Below are 18,852 nucleotides of genomic sequence, written 5' to 3' on the forward strand. Positions count from 1 at the left end.
TTCCTTTCTTCACTTCTTTTTATTTATCTAGCTATCCATCTATCTCGCCGGCTACCTAGCTATTTGGCTGGCACAGTAGCTATTTAGCTGGTTATCTAATAGCCATATAGCTATCTGGCTGGCTGGCTGGCTGGCTATCTTGCTAGCTATTTATTAGCTGTTGATTAGCTAGCTAGCTAGCTTTCTTGTTTCTATTTATAATTGTATTTTATTTATTGTATTCTATTTGTGATTGTATTTTATTTATTATAGTACATATGCTTGTCTGTTACTGTAAAGTGTCCTTCAGAGATTTTAAAGGTGCTTAATATGTAATGTATTATTATTATTATTATTATTATTATTACTATTATTATTATTATTATTATTATTATTATTATTATTATTATTATTATTATTTTAGTATTATTATTATTATCATTATTATTTTTAGTATTATTATTTTATTATTTTATTATTATTATTATTTGAAATACTTCCGGGTTGAGTGAACGCTGGCGTGTGTAGCTGCCGCTGCTCACCCACAGAAAAACTTATCTTGTGACTGTAAAGTGACCTTGAGAGTTTTGAAAGATGCTAGATAGCTATCTAGCTGGCTAGCTATTAGCTATCTATTGGCTAGCTAGCTATTAGCTATCTATTGGCTAGCTAGCTAGCTTTCTATCTATTTGAGTTACTTCCGGGTTGAGTGAAAGCTGGCGCGTGTGGCTGTCGCTGCTCACCCACAGAAAAAAAATATCCTGTGACTGTAAAGTGACCTTGAGAGTTTTGAAAGGCGCTTTTAAATGAAATGTATTATTATTATTATTATTATTATTATTATTATTATTATTATTATTATTATTATTATTATTATGCCATCCTTGAATTGTCATTTTTAACTCATTCATTGACTGTAGTTTTAGGTTGTATTACCACAAATCTCCATTAGGTGGCAGGCATGTTTACACTGTGTCTGTAACACTGTTACACTTTCTCAATAATAATATTTTAGTAAGTTTATTTCGGTGGGAAAAAAAATCAAAAGATTAATTTTTGGAATTAATATTTTTCTCTTCAGCATTTTTTGCCATCCTTGAATTGTCATTTTTAACTCATTCACTGCCAAACGTTGTGCAAATAGGTGTCCACTGCAGTGCCAGAGTTTTTGTCATTTTCACTCAAATTGCAGTAACCACAGCATATTGAGTTTTAGGACTACATAAACATTGGCCTCAGGCAATATTTTTTTCCTTTCCACAAGGGGGCAGCATTTCCCTTTTTTTTCTATGTTAACGTTTTGTTCCAGCTTCAGCTGTTGTTAAAGCGCTATATAAACCAATATGTATGCATTGCATTGTATTTTGGACAGCCGCCCTCATTTCAAGCTCATATAACTCCAGGCCCATATTATTTAGGAATTAACTCTTACGTTTCTTACGCTGCATTGAATGTTTATGTAGTCCGAAAACTCAATATGCTGTAGGTCCTGCAATTTCAGTGAAAATGACAAAAACCCTGGCACTGGAGTGAAGACAGTTTTTGCACGTGTCTGTCAGTGAATGAGTTAAAGACCACATATTTTGTCCATATTTGAAATGTTGTTATCCTGCATCTGATTTGGAAGACCTTCCACGATATGACTCATTGTGTTTACGTGTCAAATGTACACGTGAGTGACAGAATTTGGTTTTCAGGAACGTTAGCAGAAGGCAATGTTTATGCAACAGTCGCTTTCCTAGAGATAACTTTGTACATTGAAAACAGATTCCTTCCCCCGTCCTTCCAGGGCCGCTTTTGATTCCCTGCCAGACGGCCGTCTCTCTTCCTAAAAAAAATCTCCTCTGAGGATTTAAGGACCTGAAGCATGACAGTTGCTCTGCTTGAGAGCAAGAGTCTCACTTATCATCCCCCTCTCAGAAAAAGGATTTTCCAGCATAAAACAAAAGTGAGTTGCAGAAAGAATTGTCATATAGGAGAGTGTGGTGATTGATGTTTACTATCAAATGCATTCTGCACATTCCTGCATGATCTGCAGCTGTAACCTGCTTGTGAGGAATGCTCAAATTTGCAAATTTAACCATCAAATCCAATCTTGTTATTGCTTTCAAGAGACTGATTTACAATATAGTTATAGTGTATGTTTCATATACGTAGGAAAAACAATCTCAAATTCAATACACGTTGCCAATTCGTTGAATTATTTATTTAAATGTGAACTTGAATTTATGTTCGATTTGCACCGAGTGACCCAAACAAACTGTTATTTCCTGGTTAAACAGTGACATCTAGCGTACGCAATTGGATACTGCACCTATTGACCCACTTGGACCAGAAATATTAAACATTTATGGGGATGATCATAAAAATTTGATACTTTACGGGAATAATAATAAAAAAGGAACAATCGTCATTACTACTCTACAAAAAAATGTAAATAAACTATTCAAAAAATTCCGAGTGACCCAAACGAAGTCTTATTTCCTGATTAAACAGTGACATCTAGCGTACACAATTGGATACTGCACCTGTTACCCGACTGACCAGAAAGATAAAATAAACATTTATGGGGGTGATCATAAAAACGTGATACTTTATTACTATCCTACAAAAATAAGGAAAAAACTATTCAAAAAATTCTGAGTGAAAAATTCCGAGTGACCCATACGTAAAAATGTGATACAATAATAATAATAATAATAATAATAATAATAATAATAATAATAATAATAATAATAATAATGATAATACGTCTGTGTAAGCTCTCAGTCATACAGAAGTGGTCCATCGATGAAAAGGTTTCTGAAGCCGTCTGTACTACAAGTAACCTTGTCATCAATAATAATAATCATAATAATACTAAGAATATCGATGACAATAATAATTTTAAGAATTGTAATAATTGTTATAATTTTTATAATTGTTATAATTGTTATAATTGTTGTAATTGTTAGATTTTTAATAATAATAATAATAATAATAATAATAATAATAATAATAATAATAATAATAATAATAATAATAAAATATTGTCATTATTCATCTCCAAAATAATGGTAAACGACAGTATTCAAAAAATTTTGAGTGACCCATACGAAGTGTAATTTCCTGATTAAACAGTGACATCTAGCGGATATAAGATGATACTGCATCTTCTATCCCACGGGTTCAACGATTTGCGTATATGGTAATAAAACTTGGATCTTCTTTTCCTTTCGGCTTTTCCATTCAAGGGGTTGCCACAGCAAATCAGTGTCCTCCATCTTACGAGGTTTGATCCGCGTGTTTGTTTTGGCCAAGCTTTTACGTCGGATGCCCTTCCTGACACAACCCTCTGTATTTATCCGGGCTTGGGACCGACACAAGAAGACATATGTCCCTTTGTGGCTACAGAATAAGCAACATTACTCACAGGTGTGTGTGTCGATTACAAAACCGTAATCGGCACAGCAACATTCAAAAAAGCAAAAACTATACTCACCATTTGATGACAATGCTGGATAAAAAAATGAGTTGTCACCGGGTACTTTGATTTCTTCCCGCGTTCCAAAAACATGCATGGCGGGTTAATGAAAAAAAAATACATTATCCATAGGTTTGACTGAGCGTGAATGTTTGTCTGTATGTCCTGCAACTGTCTTACTGCTCGAACACAGCTGTTAGATGTAATAACCAAGTCATGCCAGCAGGTGGTGGTAAAGTATCATATGACTTTCTCCACTCGACTGACGTGAAGACACTTTTCCTTCCCTTGTATCAAATTAATCTTTTTATGCACCCTGTCTGCTCGAAAATCCGTGAAATCCCTCGATACACGTTCACCTAGACACGAACACGACCCAGGAAATATTAAATCGGGTTGGAGGTGGGCTCCAAATGTAATCTTTCACTATTCAAGCTTCTTATCGATCTTGAAAAGTCACCAAACACAACAAACAAACGTCAATGGAACGAAGGACTTCATATTCACACACGAATCTGTTTTGTTTCAAGCAATGTAATGTATTTACGACGTGCACACAATTAGGAGTAGTGGAACCGTGATTTCCTTGTGAAAAATACTTTGCGTCAGGAAAATGTTGGTCTGTGTCAGCATAGATTGGGGGTAAAAAAAAGGAGGCAAAGGTCCTCATAACCGATAATGTGGGACCGGGCGGTTTTGAGAAAGGTGAGCTAATTATTTTAATAGCTTTAGCACTGTGGAGGGATTTTATGTGGTTCCTGCAGTCAGAGATTTTTTTAAAATAATGTGACCTTTGTTCTGTAGCTGCTCACGTAGGCGACGTTTATGTTCCCAAAGTTGTTGACTGACATTACTGCAAAAGGAACTTGATAGTTCCGAATAAGTGATAATTCGTACCCATTTAAAGGAGAACCGACACAGTGTTTTTGTTTCCTAACCGACATCAGAAAAACGTTTTATAGCATCTAAAATAGCCAAAACACGCAGGCTGATATTTTTAGTCAAATGCAAAACACCAATAAAAATGACTTAAAGTGTCCCAAAACTGCCACAAAATAAACTCGGAACTGGGCAGATTCAGAAAGTCCCGCCCCCTTGTTCGTGACGTCACGATTGGTCACACACTGCCTTGCTCAAGAATCAAAACAGTGACTTCAGTTAGGAAACAAAAAAAAAAATGGTGTCAGTTGTCCTTTAAGAACTCAATATAATATCCGAGTGGTGCCTTGACATCAAGGCAGCTTTTGCAATGTCGCAAAATGCGTTTTTTTTAACGTCATTTTTTTCCCATGAGAAAAAAATACCCCCAAATTCTTCTCTCTATATTCCATGCTAATAAAAAAAAATCAAATACAAAAGTCAAAAGCCATACTGGCAACGATGGCATGCAAAAGGACAAACGTTTCTTTCTTTCTTTCTTTTTTATGTAAACGTTCTATAAATTATCCCCCTCCCCTCCAAAACCTCATACACAATAATATGTGTCAGAATGATTTACTGACGATTTTGAAATATTACACATAAACCAAACTTGAGGTTTCGCCCGATGAGCGCTACCAGCTGTTCGCAAACATCAAACGTAACCAGCGTGTATTCACGACAACAAAAATAAATGAATAAACGAAAACATCCGTGCCTCTGTTCAAAAGACGCTCGCAAATCAACCGCGTTTCAAAAGAAAATCTTGGCATTTTACATGGAAATATAAGTGGAAAAGAAGCTCACAAACTCTTCCCACACGACGCGATGGCCAAAAACGCCATTCGTGAATCACGACGTCGACCTCCCAGCTGCTTCGCCCGCACGTCTGCTGGCGCTAGAGCCATCGAACAGACTTTTTATCAAGCGCCATAAGGAGCCAATTCGACTGGGATTTATTAATTATTATTTATTTATTGGCCACGAAAGATGTGTTACGCATGTGATTACATGTGTTCTGATTCCAAATAATACCACAGGAAACATCCCACTCCCGTAGAAAAAAAACATGCTACATTGAATGCATCACTTCGAGAACAATGCATGCTGATAAAGCCTAAAAAATGCCATGATAGAAAAGAACAAAGATGGCCACATATAATTGATTGAAGGGTAGTTCGACGCGACACAGCAGCGTACACAACTGAAGGTAGGAGTGATGGGGCAAGCTAACTTTAGCATGTGTCTGTTGTTAAGTTGGCAGCGGTTGTCAATAAAGGGGAAGTGCGCTATCATTTAGCGTAACTGTTGCTAGCGTGTTAGCGATAGCAAGTTCGTAAGTTGCACAGAGATGTATACAGTGATGCCTTGGCTTACGAACTAAATTAGTTCCCAGACAGAGCGTGTAAGGCGAAACGTGTGTATCCCAAAAATTAATTTCCCGTAGGAAACCATTAAAATGAGAATACTCTGTTCCCAGGTCCCCATAACCTCCTTCTTTTACCATCTTGAGGAATGATCCCTTGTAGGTGCTTTCTCTGTGATTGTCTGTCGTTCCTCATGAAATGTGTTCTGTTTAGCTGGGTTGATAGCTTTTTGCATCAAGTGTACAGATGGCTTGTGCGGGTTGTTTGTGGAGCCTTATTGATGGGATATTTTAACCTTGCAGTCTACACTCTGCCTTTGCTATATAGCTAATAGATAGCGAAATAGATAGAAAGCCAGCCAGCCAGCTAGTAGATAGCTAATAGCCAACAGATAGCTAGCCAGATTGCTAGCCACCTATAATAATAATAATAATAATAATAATAATAATAATAATAATAATAATAAATAAACATTTTAAGCGCCTTTCAAAGCTCTCAAGCACACTTTACAGTCACAGACAAGCATAGGTACTATAATAAATAAAATACAATCACAAATAGAATACAGTAAATAAAATACAATTATAAATAGAAACAAGAGAGAGAGAGAGCTACACAGAAAATGCAATAGCCATATAGCCAATAGAAAGCTAAATAGAGAGAAAGCTAGCTAGCCACCTAGTATATAGCTGATAGATTGCCAACGGATAGCTAGCCAGCCAGATAGCTATACAGCTAAAAGCTAGCTAGTTAGCTAATACACTTATGTTGATTTTAACATACAACCCCATAACATGTTAGCATCTTATCGCGTCTGAAATAAGACGGCAACTGCGAACAACGTGTGAAATTGGGGCCATGGCCATGGCCTTGTTACTCGTGAAGCTAGGCTATCTTGCTAAATTCTGTCTATAGTCTGTTGGAATGTTAGCGTCTTTATCTTTATTTACCTTATTGACAACCTTGTTCGTCCGTGTTAGTACCTCAAACGTTATCATGTTAGCATTTTGGAATGACTTCCGTTTTAAATTAACAAGTTTTTTTTTAATTGTGAGAGATACAAATATAAAAGCCTCTGTTCGCTGCGGGGTAACCATAAACCAAATGCAAACGCATTATTTTGTACAGAGATCTTATCAATGTGGGTGATAAAAGTACATTTCAAGGCATTTTTTTTCCAGGTGAGGTCGACTTGTAACCAGAGTGGTTTTCAAAGAGAAGATAGCATGCCACACAGTGAGGCTTTCAAGTGTGTTGCGCTGATGCTTTTTTAGATAGACACCACTTAACCAAAACAAAATCTCAGCTACCCTCCATCTGATTTCTATCCGGTGCAAGAGCGTGGATGTGTAATTTGCCTGATAAAAAAAATAAAATACAGTAAAGTCTCGTTATATCGATATTCTCGGGAGTCGGAAAAAATATCGATATAACCGGGACTATCGATATATCCGATCCTGCGGCATGTAAATTTTCTCCTTGCGTTCATAGAAATAGTATCGTAATAAGCAGTACTATCGATATAACCGATATCGATATAACGAGACTTTACTGTAAATGAGAGAGCAGGTAAAAATGACAGAGCAGCTTTAAAGGACAAGCGACGCCTCCGGTGTCCATAATTTGTAAAATCACTTCAAATGACTTCTACTGAGTGTATTTTACAAAGATTCCACGGCATATAGCTATATTTTACGTTTTAAGACTCACGCTGAATATTCAGGAAGTCTTGTTTTCCGAGTTGATGACGATTCGTGACGCGACGTCACGTCAGGAACGCCCCTGACCGACAAAGCGACACACAATGCATTTTGGGTACTTTGTTTGGTCTGAAAACTTCCTGTTGATGGCGAAATTAGAAGGAAAACACATAAATAACGCAATGGTGAATCGTTGTGTGTTGCAGCAAGACTACTATTTGATACTAGTTGATATAAATTCCCAGCAGATAAATCAGCCCATTGTCAACGGAGCTTGGGTGCCATCTTGGGCATTTTCTGGGACGCTACATTGGAGTCCAGACGCCTCAAAAGGATACGGAAGGACTTCTTTAATCGATTGCAAACATTTATGCTTTCCTCTTCAGAACTGTTTGAATCATATTCATAACTGGATGAGTAACAAGAAAGCATCTTCTCCGAATCTGAAGCCATTGTTTTGATTGTAGAGCAAGGCAAAGACGTCCTGGTGTGACGTCACGAACAAGGGGGCGGGAACTTCTGAAAGTCGCCATCTTTGAGGTCATTTTGAAGTAGTTTTTAGGCACTTGTAGTCATTTTTATTGGTGTTTTGCATTTGACTAAAAATATCAGCCTGCGTGTTTTGGGTATTTTAGATGCTATAAAACATTGTTCTGATGTCAGTTAGGAAACAAAAAATGGTGTCGGTTGTCCTTTAAAAACATAAACCGACTGGACTTCGGAGTCAACAGCTCACATAAAGTTCCCAAGTCGGTACTTCACCTGGATTTCATAAAGTGCATCTCAAATGAAAACAAAGTGCCAAATTCCATCTGGTGACAAATAAAAGAGTGAGCAACATCTTGAGTGAGTCCTTTCATGATCGCGGCACATACGCCATCGGACGGTTTCATGTACTTTTACAACCAGCCGGCCTGAAATTTTTGCTAAGTGGTCCCCCACCACCTCCCCCATCCCACCCCCATTCCAACAGCTGATGGCGGAAAAACAACAGCAGATTTTCAAAGAAGTTCAAAGTACAATTGGGCCATGAGGTTACGAGTGCATGAATCATAATACTGTACATAAAAGGGAAATATTTTACAATTAATAAAAAAAAACGTAAAAGATCATAAATAAGTGAAGAAATAAATACATGCATAGCTAAACACACACATAAATTGAATATTAAAAAAATATATAAAAATACATTCAAAAAAAACAAACTAAGAAAGAAACACATAAATAAATAAATAAACATTAACCATAGATAGATAAATACATATAACAATATAACATATATATATATATATATATATATATATATATATATATATATATATATATATATATATATATATATATATATATATATATAAAACGTGTGTTTCACATTTAATGAGTGCTTGATTTGATTTTATTCAGTACAATGTGCTGTGTTACTTCCGGGTAGAGTGAACGCTGGCGCGAATGGCTGCCGCTGCTCACCCGCACAAAAAAAAAACTTCTTATCTCGTGGCTGTAAAGTGTCCTTGAGAGTTTTGAAAGGCGCTTAGAAATTAAATGTATTATTATTATTATTATTATTGTTATTATTATTATTATTACTATTATTATTATTATTATTATTATTATTGTTATTATTATTATAAATAGCTAAATACCTGTAAATAAATATATCTAAATGCAAATAAATAAATAAATAAATAAATGGATAGATAAACAAATAAATCAATAGATTTAATCATGTAAAAATAAATAAATTAATAGCCAAATAAAAACAGATTTCAAAAATAAATATAAAAAAAATACACAAATAAATAAATAAACGAATAAATGAATGAATAAATAAATAAATACATAAATAAGCATTTTTATAAATATGAGCTAAACATATAATTTTGAGTTTGCAAAAAATTGGAGTTTCATCTTGTAAGCGCAACTTATCTTTATTTTGCCTCTTTAGCCCCATTTATCATGTTTTACATAAAAAAAAATACTTTTACAGTTTTTAAAAAATGTTGTTTAAAAAAATAATAATTCAGATTTTTTTTTTTGGGGTGGGGGTGGGGGGGTTAATTCACCAAATGGGTCGTAATTGCCCATCCTTGTCCTGTCCAATGAGCTCATTTGCTCATTTTGTCTCATTTCCCATGAAAAGTTTCTCTCCCACTAAACAGGCTAAAGAGAGCGAGAATGCTCACCCTTCCTCCCTTGACAAATCTGATTTCAAACAGCCTGCAGCGTCCGCTAACCTCTGATTTTCTGATTCTCTCTGTACATTCCGCAGACTTGGCATCCGGCGAGACGGCGGGCGGCCTCAGGAACCATCTGACGTGGGCATGAATACTTTCCACGGGTAATTGACCCCTTTTTTTTTTTTATTATTTCTTTATTTTTCCTCCGCACGCCATCATCAAAAGCGTTGACGACCTCTGATTAAATGACGTCTCGGGGGCAATGTACCAAATGTGTATGAGACGTTTTAACCCACGCGCCAACTTCTCCAAGAAGCATCGTTTGCTCTCCCAAAAAAATGGATCCTGTTGCAGCACCAGCGCGGCCGGCGTGTACAAAAGATGACATTGCGTGATCGTTTTCGGCCACTACGCTCATGGGGCCTCCATTGTGAGGCTGTCACACAGTATTAGGCCAAACGGCAGACACTTTGATCAGCCGCCGGTTGCAGATCATACAGAGTTGCCTCAGTTAATCCGTTCCCCTATTGATTTTTTTTTTTGCTCCTTATAATAACTTCTTTTCTTACAACCAAGCACATTTTTCAGCACGACGACGACCCCGCCCCCTAAAAAAAATAAGACGCCGGAACAATGAATGGTCTTTTGACAGAAATAAGCCGCTTTAGAGAGGATGAAAAATCAACTTTATTTCGGGCTAACTGTTAAAGGGTCAAAGGTTGGAGATGCGAAAACTGTATGTACAAATACACATTTATGTATGTATGTATGTATGTGTGTGTGTGTGTGTGTGTGTGTGTGTGTGTGTGTGTGTGTGTGTGTGTGTGTGTGTGTGTGTGTGTGTGTGTGTGTGTGTGTGTGTGTGTGTGTGTGTGTGTGTGTGTAGGTAGGTAGGTAGGTAGGTAGGTCAGGTAGGTATGTATGTATGTATGTATGTATGTAGTAATAGTACTACTACTACTAATAATAATAATAATAATAATACATTTAATTTATACTTAAAACTCTCAAGAACACTTTGCAGTCACAGGATATTTTGTGAAGTTTTTGTGGGTTTATTTATGGCATCAGTCTTTTTATTTATTTATTTGTTTTGCATTCATTTATGTATTTATTATTGATTTATTTTTCCTTTTGTGTTTATCTATGTATAGGTCTATTTATTTATGTATTTATTTATGTATTTATTTGTGTATGTATGTGTTGTGTATGTATGTATGTGTATCTTGTTTTTTATTTAGTATTGATTTTTTTATTTTGTGATTATTTATTTTCGATATCTGTCTATTATTATTTATTTATTTAGCATTCATTTTTTTTTTTTTTATCAACGGTATCTGTCTATATATTATTTATTTATTAATCTGTTTATTTGTTTGTTTTTCATGTATTTTTATTTAAAGGAAATAACGAGTAAAAAAAATTAAACAGAGTTGTAAATTACAATTTTTTATCGCCATAAATACCAGATGGCATCAAAACAACTTTCAAATGTGTTGTTTGGATTTTTGCGAGGACCTCAGAAAAATCAAATAAACACACAAATGGAGACATGTATCCCATGTTTATAGTTAAATGATCAATTTATAACATGCGGGGAAAATTATGACCAGATGCCGACAATAAATTTTCTCATTGGCGAAACATCAAAATGGAATTCAAAGAATGGCCTTATAACGTTTATATCGACCATAACCCGAACTTCCCTGGTTGTCTGCGAAAACATTTTGGATCTCCTCTGAGGATGACGTCCCCCACAAGACCAAAACTGACTAATCCCGACCTTGAGTGAGACCCGAGACGTCTTTGAAGACAAACGGAACAGTCTAGTTGCGATCGATTCATTGCCAAGTACATATTGAACCCCTTCATGCACCATGCAACTCGATAACGTGAGATATCCACTGTTGTAACTAACCATTGTCCCTCAAAGGCTTCAATGGGGTCACATGTTTGGGGTCTGGGGATTCTTGGTCCTGGGCTTTGGAACAGGTGAAGGGTCTTTAGCAGCAGATTGTTCGGGCTGGACAAGGTTTTCGCTGGAGTGATGAGTTCTGGATACATGTTCTGGAAACGCAGACGTGGGGACGTCTGTAGGGTTCATGGTTTCATAATCCGGGCTGTTGAGCTTGTTTTTTACGGAAACCATTCCCAAATCTTCTTTTCCCGAAACACGCTTGAGGGTTGTCCGGCGTCCGCATCTGCGACACGACGCGGCGACGACGACGAGTAGCAAAAGGAAAAGAGCCGCTTCTGCCGCTAGTGCGGCGATGAACGTTGTGGGTGTGAAGCAAAGAGTCGACGGTGTCAACGCGGTCGCTGGCGGATTCTTACAGGACGGACGAACGGCATCACTCCTTTCCGTGCTGAATTTGTTCCTCACCCGACATGCGAGACTCTTCTTCATGTCCAACGATACGTTCAAAGTCTGCTTGGTCGCACCCAATAAGTTGACGTCGTCGGCGGTCCACGAAAAGTACAATTCATGGGGATTGGCCACGTGACAGCTTAGATTGACAAACCCCGTTTTCAGATCACAGATGTAACTAAGTCTCGGTTGTGAGACCTTGTCCATGGCGCAGAGACGCCCGGTCCATATTGTGGCCAAGGTCCGGTTTGGATGGCGCACGGTAGCCTGGTACCAGCCCCCGTTGGAGAGCTTCAGGTTCTTCAGCAGTAGCGAGCCGGTCTTGGAGACGTCCTCCGGCTTCCCGACGGACACCCTAGTTTGCTCCCGGTTGAAAATGATGGTCCCGTTGTGAGTCCACCTCAACATGTCCGTGTTGGCAAGATGGTTGTAAACAAACGGAAGCTCCAGCGTTTGTCCGACCGCCGCGTACAAGTTGCACGCGTCCCCGTCGGCAGGAGAGATGGCAAAAGATCCTTGCAGAACGACCGCGACAACCATGACGCCGTACATGACTCGACAGTCCCCACGTCCGAAGAATGAGATCCAAACTGCAAAAACGGCGCCTCTCATTCTTCTGCTGAAACGACAATTGTGAAGCCCGGAGAAAAGAAGTGAATCTTCCGCAGGAAGGAACTTGGTCAAGTCTACTTTCAGTTCTGGGAAGTGTTGACATGTTGCAACACCCGCAGACTAGACGTTGGTAATGTATGAATTTGTTTGGATTCATGTGCTGCATTATGAGTGGCGAGATCCAATCGTCACAGATTTGACAACATTTGGAAAAAATCTTGACAAATGTTGCAATTTCTTGTTTGGGCATATTGACCTTTGTCTAGTCACATCGGTGGAGGCCCTCCCCTGATGAAACCCACCCTATTTTCTACCCGAATTTGGAAACTGTCACGATCTGGTTGGCAACCAACGGGTGGCGCTGCCGGCACCTACACAGGTGTTGGTTGTTCTCATCAGTGGCAGTTAAAAGGACTCCCAGCACGACCATTCAGGGTCAGGTCATTGCATTGTACTGTGTACGTGTTTGCTTCACCCTGTCAGGTTTGTTTCATCTTGGCAGATTTTTACTTATTGTTTTCTTTGATACTTTGTACTTTTCTGTTCAGATGACTTTGATGTTTTAGATTTTGTTCCTGCTGACTTTATTTTAATACAATTTGTCAAATACATCCTGCTGCTCCCTCCTGCCTGCTTTTTTGGGATCCACAACCACCATCGCCACCTCGTTTCCCGTAACGCACACCTCATTGTTCCGTTAGCTTACAGAAATACCTTTAGCGCTGCATAATCGACAACGTCTGCATTGAAGACAACTTTTTGTTGTTTGGGGGAAGGGAGGGTGATGATTCTTTCTCTAATTTCCGACTATTAGCGCTGATTCACGACAAGGACTCCGTAAATCTCTTTCGGCGTTAAAGACGGACGGGAAGAGCGGTAACACCTGTTTTCATGCGTTTCATTTTCCTTCCCTGAGGGAACCGATGCATGTGTCGGGGGGAGAGGGGGGGTGAAAAGGGTATTTATTTATTATCTATTTATTATTTTCGTACTTTTCTTTTCCATTTATTTTTTAAATATATTTATTTTTACATGATTAACTGTATTTATTTATATGTTTATCCATCTATCTATTTATTTATTCTTTTATATATTTATGTATTATTTATTTATTTGGCTATTTATTTTTTACATTTTTTTTACATGATTAAATGTATCTATTGTTTATCTATCCAACTATCTATTTATTTATGCTTTTATTTATCTATTTATTTATTATCTATCTATCTGTGTACTTATTTTTTACATTTTTTTGTAAATATATTTATTTATTTTTACATTAAATGTATTTATCTATTTATTCATGTATTTATTTATTTATTTTATTTTCCTATCTATTTATTTATTTGTGTACTTATTTTTACATTTATATTTTAATTAATATATTTATGTATTTACTTATTTTATAGTATTGTAATTGTTTATTTGTTTTTGTTTATTCATTACTAATTCATTACATATTACTTATTTATTTGTGTTCTCATTTTTACATTAATTTTTTAAGATTTATTTATTCATTTATTTATTCATTTATTTAATAGAAAATATTTAATAAAACAGATAAACGGCTAGCGTTTATCTTTTTTATTAATGTATTGCATTTTTACATTTATATATTTATGTATTCATTTGTGGACGTGTTTATTTATTTATTTTTTTTTAAATTTATTTATTTATCTGCATACATATTTATTCATTTATTTATTATTTGGACTAAAATGATTACAATACAATATTTTTCTCTGCCTAATTTTTCAGAACATCACGACAACAAAGGGCGAAGATCCAGAGCCCCCAATGAAGGGTTGGGGGTGGGGGGTGGGGGCGCCACGTTTTCATCTTGAAGAGGCCATCCCAACGCTCCAAGTCACGTCTGGTCAAAGTGCTTCCCGAACATCCCGCTGGCAGAGCGTCAATTGTCCATCTGCGGCCCCCAAATTACACATCAGCCAAGCGGACGGACTCCCCGGGACTGAAAGCAGGGTAAGAAGCCAATTAAACCGACAGACAGACTCTTTGGACCATCGCCCAATTAAAAGGGCACGCCGTTGGTTAGCCATTTGGCACAGAAGCAGCGGTCATACCGAGCCGCTAATCCTGGATACTCTTAAATGTGTTTATTTAGCATCCGCATTAAGCACATTAGAAATTCCCTGGTCCCGTTCGGCAATTATGAGTTGATCAGCTTAAGTGTGAGCTTTTCCCTAAGCTTCCATTTTTTTTTTTTTTTGGGGGGGGGGGGGGGGGTTTGAATACATTAGGCCCATCACTAGACTATTTAAGTCTATAATATGCTTTACTTTGTAAAGCTGTATTTGGACATACACCCCCTCCACACTTCCCCTCCATTTTTATATACGCCGGAAATTACATGTTAGGTTTACGTAAAAAAGATGTGAGTTAAAAAAAAAAATATATATATATATATATATATATATATATATATATATATATATATATGTTAAATATTTGGCTAGGTGCATTTAAAACACAATTTTTACTTTTTTGCAATATTTACTCAGTACCCACAAAATACTTGAATTCTATTATATTTTATATATTATGATATTTTAGCATTTTACTGACAACATTAACAGCTTCTATTATTATTATTATTATTATTATTATTATTATTATTATTATTATTATTATATTATTATTATTATTATTATTATATATGATATTTTTTCTATATATATTTTACATTTTACTGACAACAATAACAGTTTATATTATTCCAATTATTATTATTATGATTATTATTATTATTGTTATTATATTTTTATATATGATATTTTAGCATTTTACTGTCATCGATAATTGTTTATTTTATTATTATTATTATTATTATTATTATTATATTTTTTCATTATTATATTTTAACATTTTACTGAGAACAATAACATTTTCTATTATTCCTATTATTATTATTATTATTATTATTATTATTTTTTATTTTTATATATATTTTAGCATTTTACTGTCATTGATAAGTTTATTATTATTATTATTATTATTATTATTATTATTATTAAGTCAACAAATATATTTTGTAGAAATGTGCATACAGTTTTTATTTGGAATTTTATTGATATTATCTCATTTAGATTATAATCTGTTTTCATTTAGGTCTATAACTGGTGACAAAATACATATTTTTATTTATTGATTCTTAAAAATATTGTTGTACAGAGCCACTTGAAAATGTTTTGGTGATTAAAATACACCTACATTAATTTTTCTCAAGACTTGATTTTTTTGTCAGCATCCAAAGAATAATTCTTCTTCTTTTTATTTTACTGTAGTTTGCATATTATGGCACCACGCTGCCTCTCACAGTACAGTCATAGTACTACAACGGACATGCTTTGCTGGAGAAGACTCACAGATATCAATGGAGACCGCGGTGAATGCATTGATCAACTCGATGTCATCACACACACTACCAGGGCGGTAAGAAAACACTTTTTTATAACTCGTCTTGCATTTGCGGTCTCTTCCTTCAAACGAAAAACAAAAACAATAAATTAAATAAATAAATAACGGGCGATACAGTTTGTGTACCCACTGACTTATTGGCCAGCTATGAGCCATGCTTTATCTTTCTATTATTTATTTATTTATTTATTTATTTATTTATTTATTTATTTGTGTGTTTATTTATTTATTTATTTATTTATTTATTTATGTATTTATTATTTATTTATATGTGTATATTTATGTATTTATTTTTTATTTGTGTGTGTGTGTGTGTTTAATATTTATTCATGCGTTTATTTATTAATTTATTTTTATTTGTATTTATTTATTGCTATGTGTGTTTATTTATGTATTTATTCATTATTTTTATTTATTTATTTTTATTTGTGTATTATTTATTTATATGTATATATCTTTTTGTTTATTTATTTGTATGTGTTTATTTGTGTTAATTTATTTCGTTATTATTTTATTTGTATTTATTTATTTATTTATTTATTTATATTTGTGTGTCTTTATTTATGTATTTATTATTTATTTATATGTGTATATTTATGTATTTATTTTTTATTTGTGTGTGTGTGTGTGTGTGTGTGTTTAATATTTATTCATGCGTTTATTTATTAATTTTTATTTCTATTTATTTATTGCTATGTGTGTTTATTTATGTATTTATTTATTTTTTTATTTGTTTATTTTTATTTGTGTATTATTTATTTATATGTATATATCTTTTTGTTTATTTATTTGTATGTGTTTATTTGTGTTAATTTATTTCGTTATTATTTTATTTGTTTATTTATTTATTTATTTATTTATTTATTTATTTTTATTTGGGTCACCCGCGATCAAATGGCACCTTGCAAATTACGCGTGTCTCGTTTTACCATTTGATTAGTGCTTGATTTGATTTCATGGAGTGAATGAGAACACGTGGAAAAACGTGATATGAAACGAGATATGACGGGTGAGATGTGGATCTCCCGCACAAGTACGGAAACATACTTCCCTACAAAAAAAAAACGTGCCATTTGCTCCCACTACTTCGCCAAAATGGCCGAAGAGAGAAAAAACAGACCGATGTGTATTTTTTGACAGGGTTCAAAAGATCACCGTTGATATTTCCTCTTGCATTACACGCTTCTCTAAACTGTCTGGAAAGAGAAGGAGGGTGAAAAAAATGAGTGGGGGGGGGGACCCTAGGGGGGGTTGCGACAGTTCAAACGAATTACTGGGCCAAGGGCTTTATCACGGCCGCCGTCGCCAAGGAGGGAGAGGCGGGTTCGTGTCTCTCGGGCCCCGCTAGGGGGGGGGGGGGGTCTGCTTTTGGTCATCGAGGCACACTATCGAAAAGGCCAGACCGAGCATCTTTGATGTGCATTGGGGAGGCGCTGCGCGGCGGGCGATCGCTCATTTCCATCTGCGCCGAGAACAAAACTCCCTGTCGGTCGCTTGGAGTTCAGGTTTGAAAAATAAAGTAAACATTAAAATAAAGGACACCCGACGCCGCCGGACAAGTTGTGTCCGTAATTTGTAAAATCACTTCAAATGACTTCTACTGAGCGTGTTTTACAAAGATTCCACCGCATCTAGCTATATTTTACCTTTTAAGACTCGCGCTGAGTATTCAGGGAAGTCTTTTTTTTCGGGTTGATGACGATCCCCTACGTGACGTCACATTTGGAACGCCCCCTGACCGATTAAGCGACACACAATTCATTTTGCGGTACTTTGTTTGGTCTGAAAACTTTGTGTTGATCCGTGTTGATGGCGAAATTAGAAGGAAAACACAGAAATAACGCGATGGTGAATCATTGTGTGTTGCACCAAGACTACTATTTGATACCAGTTGACACAAATTCCCAGCAGACCAATCAGCCCATTTCCAACGGAGGTCGTGCGCCATCTTGTGTATTTTCTGGGAGCTACATTGAAGTCCAGACACCTCAAAATGATACGGAAGGACTCCTTTAATGGATTGCAAACATGTATGCTTTCCTCTTCAGAACTATTTGAATCATATTCATAACTGGATGCGTAACAAGAAAGCATCTTCTCCGAATCTGAAGCCATCGTTTTGATTCTCGAGCAAGGCAAAGATGTACTGACATGACATCACGAACAAGGGGGCGGGACCTTCTGAAACTGCCCATATCCGGTTTCATTCTGAAGTCGTTTTTGGACACTTTAAGTCATTTTTATTGATATTTTTTATTTGACTAAAAATATCAGCCTGCGTGTTTTGGGTATTTTAGATGCTATAAAACGTTTTTCTGGTGTCAGTTAGGAAACAAAAAAATCGGTTGTCCTTTAAATGTTGATATGAAAAACGCTTTTTTGACGCTGCTGAGCAAACTCATTGAATGTATGATATTTGCGTTTAAAATGGCATCTAACGACAATGAAACTGAACATGAGTCATGTCCAAAATCCAATATGATCTAAAAGACACATAGAGAAAAAAACGAAAACCACAAGAAACAACGTCTTCATATGATGAAAATAAAGTCAGAATTTTTCAAGTAAATGCAACAATGAAAACGGATTAATCTCTCCAGCATCCAAGCTAAATATCATTTTCTCTCACATCTTGCAACCAGGCCTTTTCCAGAGTTAGGAAACAAAAAAAAAAATGGTGTCGATTGTCCTTTAAATAAAAACAATACACGTCTTGTTTATTCCCATGTTGTTTTATGAATGCTGGCAATCGGCTCGCGGGCCAGTTACAACATGTACACATATGGCAAAAATTCAATTTCCTCATCATGAAAAAATGCTGTTTTTGTCA

The 18,852-nt window shown here is 35.7% G+C and overlaps 1 protein-coding gene across 1 annotated transcript; it reads right to left on the bottom strand.

Moving 5' to 3' along the window:
* Window positions 1-11,149: 11,149 nt before the first annotated feature.
* LOC148897529 (uncharacterized) lies at window positions 11,150-12,627 on the bottom strand. The gene has a single exon (XM_088996296.1). It carries the CDS (start codon window positions 12,582-12,584, stop codon window positions 11,550-11,552), a length of 1,035 nt encoding a protein of 344 aa, XP_088852422.1. The 5' UTR covers window positions 12,585-12,627; the 3' UTR covers window positions 11,150-11,549.
* Between the last annotated feature and the right edge of the window lie 6,225 nt (window positions 12,628-18,852).

Source organism: Hippocampus bargibanti, linkage group LG05 (assembly GCF_051943395.1).
Source record: "Hippocampus bargibanti isolate YZ-2025 linkage group LG05, ASM5194339v1, whole genome shotgun sequence".
NCBI lineage: Eukaryota > Metazoa > Chordata > Actinopteri > Syngnathiformes > Syngnathidae > Hippocampus > Hippocampus bargibanti.